At 36.9% G+C, this 14216-nt stretch overlaps 1 protein-coding gene across 1 annotated transcript in view; it reads right to left on the bottom strand.

Annotated features, from left to right (window-relative positions):
• Positions 1-14216, bottom strand: part of PIGB (phosphatidylinositol glycan anchor biosynthesis, class B) — a 28974-nt gene that overhangs the window by 11925 nt on the left and 2833 nt on the right. The window contains exons 3-6 of the mRNA XM_012658025.1: positions 12502-12562; positions 9801-9905; positions 7345-7475; positions 4127-4267 (exon numbers count right to left, since the gene is read on the bottom strand). Coding sequence (XP_012513479.1) covers positions 4127-4267; positions 7345-7475; positions 9801-9905; positions 12502-12562 — 438 coding nt within the window. The remainder of the gene's footprint in view (positions 1-4126; positions 4268-7344; positions 7476-9800; positions 9906-12501; positions 12563-14216) is intronic.

Genomic DNA, 14216 nt, shown 5'->3' with positions numbered 1-14216 from the left:
ATATTATTATAAAAACATAATCTTTGTCAAAAATCAGCTAAGCATACTCATGTGGGTCTATTTCTGAGCTCTCTATTCTGTTGATCTCTGTGTTCCTTCTCCAGTACCACACAGTATTTTTTTTTTTTTTTGAGAGATGGGGGTCTTGCTCTGTTGCCCAGGCTGGAGTGCAGTGGCGTGATCATAGCTCACTGCAGCCTTGAACTCTTGGGCCCAAGCGATCCTCCTGCCTCAGCCTCCCGAGTAGCCGGGACTACAGGCATGTACCACCACACCTGGTTATTCGGGGTCTTGCTCTTGCTCAGGCTAGTCTTGAGCTCCTGACCTCAAGTGATCCTCCTGCCTCGACCTCCCAGAGTGCTAGGATTCCAGGCATTAGCCACCATGCCTGGCCAGCCTTTAATTTTATCATATGCTTTTTCTGTATCTGTTGAGAAAGTCATGTGATTTTTCTCCTTTATTCTTTTAATGTCATGAACTATACTGATCAATTTTCAAATATTAAACCTAGCTAAGTGCGGTGGCTCATGCCTGTAATCCCATTGACTCAGGAGGCTGAGTTGGGAGGATCACTTGAGCCCAGATGTTAGAGGCTGCAGTGAGCTATGATTGAACACGCCACTGCACTCCAGCCTGGGCCACAGAGCAAGACCCCATCACTTAAAAAAAAAAAAAAAAGAAAAACCTACTTTGAACTCCTGGAATAAAACCAATCTTGGGTGTCATATAGTCTCCTTTTTAATATATCACTGGATTCAATTTGCTAACATTTGCTTAGGATTTTTACATTCATAGCTATGAGAGAAATTGGTTTATAATTCACCTTTCTTGTAACGTCCTTGCTAGATTTGGGTATCAAGGATATGCTGTCTTCATTAGAGGAATTTGGAAATGTTCTTTTTCTGTTCTGTGTAATAGTTCATGTGCATTGATGTTTCTTCTTTTTTAAATGTATGGAACAATTCACCAGTGAAGCCATCTGAGCCTGATGTTTCTTTGTTTGAAGGTCTTAATTACAAATTAAATGTCTTTAATATATAGTACTATTCAGATTTTCTATTCTTTTGTCTGTTTTGGTCAGTTTTATTTTTCTAGAAATTTGTCCATTTTATCCAACTTGTGAAATTGGATGTATTGTAAACAGTTGTTTACAATATCCTTTTATCTCTTTAATGCCAGTAAGACCTATAATGATGTCCCCTATTTCATTCCTGTCTTGCCAATAATTGGTGAGATAATGTGGCAGCTGAAAGGCAATTGAACTATTTTTGATTGTACAAAATGACAATGATATCCTAAATTCTTAAAATCATGTAAAAGGTAAACAAAAATGGGTCCATATACATTAGAATTTTTCTTAAGAGTAATTCAAGATTTTCTCTATGTTTAGAGGCACTACTACTGTTTGGATATGCAACTGGCTATTTTTAAAACATGCTCAGTTAAGTAAAAGGTGGTTACACGGTTCAAGTCTGGGATCAACTCTATGCATCCAAGACTTGAGTATAAGACTCATTAGGACTATGAGTGATTTGTTCTACATTGTACAATTTCAGAGTATTTTCACATGCATTATCTTATTGTTTTTTTCTATATTTTCCTTCAAAATAAACAAGACAAGCATTTGATCTCCATGAATAGATTCCTTCAGGCCTTTTCAGCTTTAAGCGTGCTAATTCTCATGCTTGGCAAACTCATATTCACCTTTGATTTTATCTGAAACACCACACACTTTATAAGGCTTCTACTGATATTCCCTCTGCAAGCAGAATTAGACTCATTATTTTCTCTTCTCCTACAGCATTTTGTTATATACTCATATTAGAACATCGTAAATCGTTTGGTAAGAATTATAGATAGCTCCGATGGTTCAACTTTTGATTTTTCAGCTTTATAATGGCACCCAGATGGCCATTCTGTTTTTCATTTTCAATACAGTATTCAATGAATTACATGAGATATTCAATACTTTATTATGATATAGGCTCTGTGTTTGATGATTTGACCAACTATAGGCTAATATAGGTGTTCTGAGCATGTTCATGGTAGGCTAGGCTATGCTATGATGTTTGGTAGGTTAGGTGTACTAAATGCATTTTCAACTTAAGATATTTTCAATTTATGATAGGTTTATAAACATATAACCCCATTGTATGTCAAGGAGCATCTGTATTGCTTTCCCCCCAGATTTTAACTTTGGATGCAGATGATATATGTTATTCACTTCTGCATCATCAAATGCTCGATGCCAAGTAGGTTAAATGCTTATTAAGAAGAAACCATATCATATTGCTGATGAGACTGAAAAAGCTTTTCATCTCCTTCAGTGTAAAAGCCTGCATGAACTGGGCCCCTGCTATCTCTCTGATCTCATCATATTTTCCCAAGCTCACTCTCTTTTAACCATAACAGCCTCCTTGCTGTTCCTTGAACATGCCAAACACACTTTGTACTTGCTGATCTCTCTGCCTGGAATATTCTTTCATCAGGTATCTACATGGTTCACTCTCTGAACTCTTTTAGGTTTTGGTTTCAATGTTGCCTTATGGTAATCTTCCCCAATTACCCTATAAAAAATAACAGCTTCCTCACCCTAGGTATTCTATCTTCCTTATCCCACATTATTTTTTCTTATAGTGCTTATCATCACTTGACATATATATATATTTACTCTTATGTTTTTAGCTGTCTGTCTCCCCCAACCTGAATGTAAACTTTATGAAGGCAAGGACTTTGTTTTGTTAAACTGCTGTATCTTCAGGATCTAGAACACTGCCTGGCATATAGTAGGATTAAATATTTGCTAAATGAATTAATACATTCAAAACAATGTTAATATATCTGACAAATGACAACAGTAGCAACTTAGCCATGAGATAATTTATCCTTTCAAACTGCTACCCAAAAAAATACTTGTGCAGAGTGAATACTAGTGCAGTCAAGGTGTTACTTAATGATGGGGATACGTTCTGAGAACTGCATCATTAGGTGATTTCTTTATTGTGCAAACATCATAGAATGTACTTACACAAACCTAGATGGTATAGCCTATTGCTCCTAGGCATAGCACATTACTGCTGAACACTGGAGGCAATTGTAAAATAATGATAAGTATTTGTGTATCTAGACATATTTAAACATAATCTTATGGGACCAATATTGTATATGCAGTCCATCATTAACCAAAATGTCCTTATGCAATGCATGATTATATATTAAAAAGATTACTGTTCTAAGAGTCAGAATACACTTATCCCTTCAGTAAATAATTATTTTGGGTATTCTACCAGATACTTGGGATAAGTGTGGTCCTGGAAGCTCACGGTGTAGTTAGGATCTAAAAACCCGTTCTGTCACAGCAATCAGCCTAATGACTTTGGCTAATACACATTTAATTTCTCCAAGCACCCTGTTGCCTTTACTACCAATAAAAACACATGTATTGCCTAGATCCATGTATTGTGAAAATTATGAGGTAATATATGAAAACACATTATAAATTATAAAGCCCTGTATAAATGTAAAAGAATAAAGTATCTCTAAAATGTATTTGAGAAATAGCTAGAAAATAAAGCATAGGAACATTCTGAGTTAGAAATAATTGCAAATACTCTCAGTTAAGCAAATTAAAGTATGTATAGTTAGTCAGGATCATAAATAATGTAAAATAGAAATTTGAAAATATTCTATTTCCTTGTGCTGAGAGTTCTCACTGACATTAGAAGATATAAAAATTAGGCCAGCACGGTGGTTCACAACTGCAGTTCCAGCAGTTTGGGAGGCTGAGGCGGGAGGATGGATTGAGGCCAGGAGCTTGAGACTAGCCTGGGTAACGTAGTGAGACCTCATCTCTACAAAAAATGAAAAAATTAGCCAGGCACAGTGGTATGTGCCTGTAGTTCTAGCTACTCAGGAAGCTGAAACAGGAGGATCACTTGAGCCCAGGAGTTTGGAACTGCAGTGAGCTATGATGTGCTACTGCACTTCAGCCTGGGTGACAGAGTAAGACACTGTCACACACACAAAAAAAGAAGAGATAATAATTAACTGAAAGATGTAAAATCTTGTTCATAGTCTATCATTTATAGGTTACTAAAATTAATACATGGATTGTAGCCATACTTACCCTACAGGTAAAAAATGATGTAGAATAAGGTCAAGCTTTCTCTGTTCTTGACAGAAATGTCTGAAGAGCAAAGGTATCCATGGAATGATAGCTGTGGGACGAATTATGAAGGCAAGTGCCACCAGGGATGAGTACTTGACACTATAAGCAAGGAAAATGTGCTATCAAGACAAGTGGGAAATTAATTTTGAAGTTATCTACTATTTACACTGTAATATGCATTTCCTTTTGGTATAAATAGCTGTATGAATGTTGGCAGTTACTTATACTTTCTGGATCTTAGTTTTTCTTATCTGTAAAAAGAGGTACTATCTAGTCTTTTCCAGCATTAATATCCTAATTCTAATAGTTTCAAGAATTCAAGTTATATGTCTTAATGTCTTGTGTGCTGAAAAGTATACTAACTTTTCACCACACAACTCTGCCAATTACTTTCTTGATAGAAAAATGAAAATGAAAAGTTTCTCCTAAGGAGGTATGTCACACAAACCCTTTCTCTAAGGAAAAACATCACATTTAAAGAAACAGGCAATGATGGTCTTCTGAGTACGTATGATTTTGTGTTGAAAGTAAGCTAATTTATATACACAACTGATAAAAAGTTGTGTGTGTGTGTGTATACATATACATATATACACACAACTGATAAAAATTCTATAGAGAACTATATCATCATGGATAAAAATGTCGATTTTTACTAATAGGACTTTTCTCAATAAATGGCCAAAAGAGATGATTTGATAATTTAATCACAAGGACTATCGGTAGTAACTTATCATGTGGAAAAATATTTAGCCCTGCTAAAAATTAAAAGCAAGCAAAGTAAAACATATGGTACCATTATGTAACTATTAACTAATATTAATAAAAATAAATAACTATTAAAAAATACCTAATGTTAGTGAGGATGTAAGAGCAGGGATAACAAATTCAAATGCCTACAGAAACCAGATAAATAATAAAAATGAGAAAGGCAGGCTAGGTGGGGATTATGATATTGTCATGAAGGACTCCTAGCCCCAAATTCTACTACTAGAAGTTCTAGTTTTTCAAGAGAAACCAGAAATCTAGGTTTTTGTATAAGATCTCCCTATTTAAAAAACTTAGCCAAGTGGTTTACTTTTTAAAAAAACACTGTACAAGTGAAATAAAACATACTTGTGGCTTGGTTTGACTTTCAGATAGCCTAAATGCAACTTCTCCTATGGTAAAATTACATAGAGGACTCCCAAATGTTTATTTCTAGTTTTGACCTTATTCCAGATTTTCAGATTTATATTTCTTACTCCTTTCTGAGTATTTTTTATATAGATCACATACTGGCACTCAAAATCACAGCATGTGACATAAACCCCACAACTTGAAACCTGTTCATTGTACACTATATAAGGAAATAGCATCATTTAGTTTCTTAGTCTTAAAAATTTGTTGTCATCTTAAACAGCAACTTCTTATCCCATGCATCTACTTTTATTTCCTTCCCACTTCCACTGTCATCATTTTAAATCAAGTCCTATCACTTATCTTCATTTTTTTTTTGCAATGCCCAGAAATATTCCTTTATTTAAAAAATCATTGTTATCATCAACACTTACTGAGCACTTACTTTGTAAGAGGCCCTATATTATACCTTTTACATAGATTCTCATTTAATTCTTTTGAGAGCTGTTTTATTATTCTCATTTTACAGAAATCAATGCTTAGATATTCTATATCTAAGTCTGGAATAGTACTTGTGGTGCTTATACAGGGAAGAGTGCTTACATAGTGGTCCTTTTGTATCTATCACATAACCCTTGCTTCCTGACTCAATCAAGGGAGGCACCTGGCCCAGGCATCCGGTCTAAGGCTGGCCAGTGTGAAATTTATGTCCAAAAAGGGACAATGACATTTAACAGACCTAATCAGATTCTCTCAAATTGAATGTGAGATAGAGAAAGTTGGACAATTGGTAGCAAAAAAGGATGTAGACAGACCAGCTAAGCCCCAAAGGATGGGAAAGTAAAACAGATTCATAGACCGTTTGGGCTATAAAAGCACAGCAGAACAGCCCATTCCCCAAACTGCCTTGGATTCTGTATAACGCTGCAATTCATTTGCATGGTTGAGATTTCTCCCAGGCCTGGCCACAAGGCTGAGATGCCCATTTTTTAGCCTCATAATAATGTCCTCATCATATAGGTAACTTGAGAGAATGCTTTTTCTTGCAGTTAAGAGTCTAAGGCAGAAATGATCTTATTTGATTTGATCCTCCCGACAACCTTTTATGTAGGAAGAATGGATACTAGCATTTTAACTAGACTCCTCAATTCTGGCTTTTTTCTTTTTAGTATAATCTTAAATACTGCTACTACAACAGAATTCTGTCAAAATCAGATTTGATTATGTCATGCTTCTCCAAAGCCTCCAATGGTTCCCTGCAAACTACAGAATAAAATCCAAATTCTGGAGAAGAGCAAAGTTCCATTCCAGCCTCATTCCTTATTCTTCTCTTCTTCTGTGCATCCTACCACACTCTAGCCACTGTGGACAATCTACCCTAAATATACTGGAGCCCTTTCATGGCTCTGTGCCTTTGCTCATGTTCCCTTTGCTTGATATTTGTTTCCCCGGTTTATATGAAGCCAAATCAGGTCCAAATATTTTCAATTTGCCCTTCCACCATCCTTTACCTGTTCTATATGCAGGGAGGCTGCCCTACATGGACTACATCGATGGACTACTTTGCTTTCTGGCTTTTGATTGGTTTTGTCTAATTGGAAGGCAGAAGGTGAGTCAAATTAGGATTACTTATACCTGTGGCTGTCTCTTTGCTATTGCTAAAAACTGGATGTGCCTGCCTTCTGTTGGAGCCCTCCCTTTTCGTTATAGCTCTGTATAGGCTCTAGTAACCATTTCGTCTCCTTGCTCCTTGGGGCTTAAAGATAATAGAGACTTCCTACTATGATTAGCCGTGGGATACTACGGGGTATTTCCTTATTGACTTTCCTAAATATTTTATATACCTTTATGAACATTTCTTTTATTAAACTATCCTTAATTATCCAGTTTGAGTATTATCTTATTTTGCTATAATATATCAACTGAAAATTTGTGATTCTCCTGACTCTCATGAACAGTAGTAGGTCTACTGGACATTACAATATACTGATATTTAAGATTTTTCAAAAGCATGTCTTAGAGTTTTGTACATAATTATTAACAATAATATTTCTCACCTGTTCATAGACTTTGAACCTTCCAAAGGATAGTAGAAAAGAGCAATTGTAGTGAGAACAGTTTCCATGGTGTTTGTAAGGGTTCTGGTACAGCAATACCATGTAAACCAAGAGCACAACTGGCAAAAAAACTAAGAACAATTATGAGTTAAACGTGTGAAATAGAAAATGGAAAAGCTTAGTATGTACTGTCTTCTATGGAAAACAGCAAGCAAGTCTAAATATTGAAAAAACCACATCAGAAGTTAAATGATGTTAAAAGTAAGTAAACATGCCCAAACAATGTTTTTTAAGAAGTTACATCAAACATGGGTCTATGATAATATCAGATCTGTATTTATTTAATGTTAAGAAGTTTATACTTTCAGGTGCATTTTTACGGCATTGCATTTGATTTAAATCCCATTCTCCATTAATGAAAGACATAAAACACAAATTCTTTGATGGTAGAATTTACAGAGGATTGAAATTCATAAATAGATTCTCCTAATTAGTATTCCTCAAACTGTCTGATAGTACCGACATGAATATTGTGACTGTTTTTATTGACTTTGGTTTGGGATGTTACCCTACTCCTTGATGAAAAAATTAAGAAAAAACAGGAGAGAGGGGGAAAAAAAGGCCAGGAGACATTGTTAAATTTTAATTTGGATATGGACTAAATTAATAAAACAGTTTTTGGAAGAACATGCAAACAGAGCATCATTAAGTCTATAAAACAAATGTCTTAAAAGGAACTTATTGGTTGGGCCAAGGGTATTAAACAGGTGGTACTATTAATAGCTTCCTATCTCTTCAAATATAGCCTTGAGAAAATATTTCCAATTTTCATGAAGTTAAAGATTTTTCCTAAAGTAGAAGAACCTAGTGTTCCATCTTTGGAGGAAGGATTTCTTTTTTAAGTTTTTTTTTCTGTTAGAGACAGAGCCTTGCTCTATCATCTAGGCTGGAGTGCAGTGGGGAGATCATAGCTCACTGTAGCCTCATACTCCTTTGCTCAAGCAATCCTGCCTCATACTCCCGAGTAACTGGGACTACAGGCTCCTCCCACCACACTCAGCTAATTTTTTTTATTTTTTGTAGAGACAGGGTCTCACTATGTTGCCCAGCTGGTCTTGAACTCAGGGGCTCAAGCAGTCCTCCCACCATGGCCTTCCAAAGTGCTGGGATTAGAGGCGTGAGTCACCACACCTGGCCGGAAGAAGGATTTCAAAGTCTTTGTGACCTTTGCCTACCATTTCATGTTAAACCTTCAGCAAGGTACATAAAATAAAAGCACATGACAGACATGGTGGCTCACGCCTGTAATCCTAGCACTCTGGGAGGCCGAGGCAGGAGGACTGCTTGAGCTCAGGAGTTTGAGACCAGTGAGAGCGAGACCCCGTCTCTACTCAAAGTAGAAAAATTATCTGGGTGTCATCGCACACCTGTAGTCCCAGCTACTCGAGAGGCTTAAGCAGGAGGGTTGCTTGAGCCCAGGAGTTTGAAGTTGCAGTGAGCTATGACGACGCTACTGCACTCTAGCCCAGGCGACAGAGGAAGACCCTGTCTCAAAAATAATAAAATAAAATCACAAAGAGGCTAACTTTATCCCTGAATCAATTAGCAAGGACTTAATCAATCTTTAAGGACTTAACTCAATCTTTCTTTCTTTTTAATGCAGAAGAATACAATATTTGTCCTTTCTCCAATTTATTAATAAATTATTTTGCAGAAATGTGTTGGTAAATTGGTTACTTACGTTTGGAATGTATTTTCCAATGGAAACAATATTCAACAGGTAGTAAGATTTCTAAACTGGCTCATATAAGCTTATTTAATTTTGGAAAGAGCTGAGTGAAGTAACAATAGTCCTAGAGAATCTAATCCCTCATCAGGATATGGTTTAAATGAGAATATCCATTTAAGAATGGGAGATGTCAGGAATCTATCTCTCCACCTTGAAATAAGCCAAATGACAAAAGATAGACTTCTACACCACACTCTCCCTTACATGAGTCCAACTATTTCAAACATTCCAGCCAGAAGTAAAAGAGTGTTTCCATGCAATGGATTTCTCAGGCTACACCTCAGATAGCTAGGGGAATAGACAAGGGTGGTAAATAGCTGAGATGCTTTGTGAGGTAGGCAGTGATTTAGAACTATTCCTACGGAATTCTATGAAAAGTGAGGCAAGGACAGCTTTGAGGAGTGAAGGGGCTTCCAAAGGCTGTCTCCCAGGGTTTAGCCTTTCATAGCATTTGAGAGCATCAGTGGCTTCCACCACCTAGGTCTTATTCAGAAGGAGAGATATGGTATGTGCCACTTGCATTTTGCTGTTATTAACTATGGAAGTACCCCTATAAAGTTGTATGAATTATCTTCTAAAACTTTTTTGGGAATCAATGTTTCCACATGCTTTATGCCCATAGGAATGAAATAACTGGCATACAGTTTCTAAAGTGTTTTGGACTTACCACCCATCTTGCCACTTCCTGATTTTCTAGTTGCTTCATTAATGAGTAAAGCCGAATGTCTGCTACAGCAGATAGAAGTGCTTGGGCAAGTCTAGGAATCCAAATCTTCATTAGTTAAAAAGAAGAAGAGGAGGATGTTAAAAACATCTGTTGGTTTACACTGAATTACCATATAAAAATCAACATGCTCATCCAACTATGAATTGAAAGCCATTTTTAGTACAAAAGTAGACAAGGTATTATGCTATTAATATTCTTCTGCAAAAATATATCTTTTTCTTCAAAATTTCATTAATTTCTCATGGAAATAAATCCTTGAGGTGGTTTTACCATTCTGTTTTAAATATATATATAACATATATGTAAAACATATATAACAAATATATAATATATAAAACATGAAATCAACACTAATTTTAATTTAAATAGCAAACCATTGTGTTAGGATTCTATTTTAGAAGTATACTTTCATTAGCAACAATAGGTTTTTTTTAAATCAAACATTTACAGTACTGTGTACTACATATCATACTAAGTACTTTATATATATCAGCTCATTCAGTCCTAACAATCTTCTGAGGTAGGTATTGTTTAATAGATGAGGAAACTGAGGCACAGAGAGGTTAAGTTTCACAAGGCTGCACAGCTAGTTATTGTAGAAGCCAGGATTCAAAACCCAAGTCTACCTGACACTAAAGCCTGTGCTCTTAACTACTAAGTTACATTGTTTCCCTACTCTTCAATATAGATAATAAAATAACAAATTACTTTTTTTAAAAAAGAGCACAAGTATCCTACAATTATAGAAAATAGTATTCAGAGGACATTAAAGAGTAAATTTTGAGAGTAAAAGTAAAAGCAATTAAAAACTAAATGCATTACAACTAAATTATAGTTGGAAATGCTAATACCATGTATTAGCATCTCTGAGAATTAAAAAAAAATGTGTCATTGCGGCACATTTTCTCAGGACCTCTTGAGGCCATGTGCTCTGGGCCAGTCACACACATTTTGCTCCAGAATAAACCTCTTTAAATTAAAAAAAAAAGCGTCATAGTTATCACTAACAAAATAACACTTGATGCTAGAGCACAATTTAATCTTGGTTTGTTCAAAAGATACGTTTCTAAAAATTTGTGAATTGGTATTTTTGTTGAATCAAACTTTATTAAGTTTATGTTATAAATAGAGTTGGTTTATTTTCAATTGTCAGTGGCTTCTAACACTTTAGCTTTATGTTCCTTTTCTTTGTTAATATATAAATGCTTAAATCTGAAAATTAAAGGTAGACTATACTTAATTCCACTTAAATTGTGCCCTGTAAAATACGGTAAAAGGCACCTATGTACATACCTTCTGTTTACTTTGCATAGGGAGCTATAAGCTTCATCCTCACTTCCCAGGCCCCCTGAAAGCAGTTCATATGAAAAGTCAATTTGGCCACAAACTTACTATGAGCCAACAGTGTGACGTAAGTAGTAAAAAGCTAATAGAATCCTTGCTCTGAGAGATGTATAGTTCTTATGAAGTTAATGGTCCCACTATATTCTGAACTAGTTACCCTAGCCTTCAGTATTGCGTTCAGTTTGGAGATCCACATTTTAAGATGGATATTATTTAATAATAAATTACAAGATATCAGACACTATCTATGATTATGAGGTTAAGAACTGGAGATGGCCGGGTGCGGTGGCTCATGCTTGTAATCCTAGCACTCTGGGAAGCCAAGGCAGGAGGATTACTTGAGGTCAGGAGTTTGAGACCAGCCTGAGCAAGAGTGAGACCCCGTCTCTACTAAAAATAGAAAAAATTAGCTGGGCATGGTGATGCACACCTGTAGTCCCAGCTACTCGGGAGGCTGAGGCAGGAGGATTGCTTAAGCCCAGGAGTTTGAGGTTGCTTTGAGCTAGGCCAACACCACCATACTCTAGCTTGGGTGAGAGTGCGACTGTCTCGGGAAAAAAAAAAAAAATTTGTAGATGTTTAGCCTGGATAAAGAAAACTTTTTGAAGGGTTGTTATGTAGAAATCTTGAATTTAAAAAAGGCCGGGCATGGTGGCACACACCTGTAATCACAGCACTTTGGGAGGCCAAGGCAGGAGGATTACTTGAGCCCCAGAGTTTGAGACCAGCCTGGGCAACATAGTGAGATCTCCTCTGTATAAAAAAATAAAAAACTTAGTTGGGTGTGGTGGCATATGCCTGTCGTCCCAGCTACTGGGGAGGCTGATGCAGGAGGATTGCTTGAGCCCAGGAGTTGGAGGCTGCAGTGAGCTACGATTGCACCACTGCACTGCACCCGGTCTAAAAAAAGAGAGAACTTCACTATTATTTTTGTGTTGAGCTAAAATCTACTTTCTTTCTTGTTTTTTTGAGACAGGGTCTCAGCCAGGGTTGGAGCGCAGTGGCGCAATAATAGCTCACTGTAGCTCCAAACTCCTGGGCTCAAGTGATCCTCCTGCCTCAGCCTCCTGGGTAGCTGGGAGTACACATCTGCACTACTGTGCTCAGCTAATTTTATTTTTTTGTAGAAAAGGGGTCTCATTATGTTGCCCAGGCTGGTCTTGAAATCATGGGTTCATGCAATCCTCCTGCCTCAGACTCCCAATGTGCTGGGATTATAGGTGTGAGCCACTGAGCCAGGCCGTAAGTGGAGTTCTGAACCCCAGTCATTAGCAGTCTCTCCCGACTTTTAAGATACCATAATTTTCCAGGTTGTAGTAAGGACCTGAGAATAATTAAATAATAGTTGCACATAGCTTCTGGAAAATAAAAAGCAGGAGGGTGGGGTCAAGAGGAGAAGAGGTAAACCTTGTGCACAAGACCTGTGTTGGCAGCTTACCATTCTATACTTCTGTTCTGTAAGCTCCTGACTCCTCCCTTAGGTTACAGGAGTCAGATACCCTTTTGTTGTCTTCTGACTCTTCAAAGCCCCTACTGTGGTACCTTATTCAGTTTCCCCTCCTCTTCCTCTTTCCTGTCACATGTTCTAAGCCAGCACTAGCCAACAGAAATATAACACAGGCCACATGTATAATTTTAAATTTTATAGCAACCAAATTTAAAAGTGAAAAAAGAAAAACTCAAAACCTAAAACTGAGTACAGGCAAAATTTCATTTTGTTTAATCCAATATATCTCAGACATTTTATTTAATCAAACTAAAAAATTATAAAAATATTTTCACAATTTTTTTGTACTAGGCCTTTGACATCCAGTATGTGTTTTACACTTACAGCACCTTCCAGTTTGGACTAGCTACATTTCAAGTGTTCAACAGCCACATGTAGCTAGTGGCTACCATGGTGGACAGTGCAGCTTTAAGCCATCCCTACTTCTGTGCACACACCTTAGGCAGTTTAGAGAGAAGCTATCTGGAAAGAGCACGAGGCTGTAAGTAGACCTAGGATTTAGCTGTAGCTATGCTTTTAAGATGCTGTGACCTTGGTCTATTTACTTCACTTCTCTGACCCCTGCTAGCTTCAAAATTATAAAATGTGCTTAAAATAACCAGTATGAGAATATGAATGACTGACTGATCACATCCTAATGACTCTCTACCTGGTAAAGTTCCAGGTAGGACAGAGGGCTTTTGGGGGGATTAGTGGTGGTGGGGGAGTCAGGGGTCAGGGAGGTTTCCTTTACATCACAAAGTGGCCTGGTGGGTCAGCTATAGGTTGAGGGCAGTGGATAGGTTTTAGAAGAATAGGAAATTTTTCTATCTTGTAGACCCCTTCATTAATAATCTAACCTACTTGCTGAAACATAAAATGTCCTTGATGACTTTATATATATTTGCATATGGTTCCAGACTTTATGGATATCCTGCATAATATATAAGCTGGTGGGTAACTCTGAGAAATGTTAGTTCACTACTAAATTCTGTGTCAATGGGAGAAACTCTGCTGCTGCTCTAAATTCTTCTTCCCCATGATATTCCCATGTAAAGCATCAGTTTCACTGGTCTGACTCTCATTTCTAAATAATGGGAAATCAAATATCACTGCAAAGGGGAGGGTACAACCCTGCCTTAAAACAAATACCTAGAACTGTAGTGTCTTCATAGGCTCCAAAAAAACACCTCAGGATTTAAACTCTCTTTGGAATACTGGGCCACTAGCCCTCCCTAACAGAAAATAGGGAAGGCCCAAACCTCTGAGTCCAACTAGATGACAGCTTAAAAGATCTTGAGAATGAGGCTAGAGAAACTTTTGTACCATTCGTTCCTCCTTTGTACCCTCTGCTAACAACTGATCCCAGCAATTTATGATCTAGGAGTTACAATCCTACTTAAATACTGATGTTCAATTACTACACACTGATTAAACATATTATTAAATTTTTTTTTTTTTTTTGAGACAAAGTCTCCTTGTGTTGCCCGGGCTAGAGTGCCGTGGCGTCATCCTAGCTCACAGCA

Source organism: Propithecus coquereli, unplaced genomic scaffold (assembly GCF_000956105.1).
Source record: "Propithecus coquereli isolate 6110/MARCELLA unplaced genomic scaffold, Pcoq_1.0 Scaffold57, whole genome shotgun sequence".
Classification (NCBI taxonomy): Eukaryota; Metazoa; Chordata; class Mammalia; order Primates; family Indriidae; genus Propithecus; species Propithecus coquereli.
This window is presented reverse-complemented; position numbering and strand designations above follow the sequence as displayed.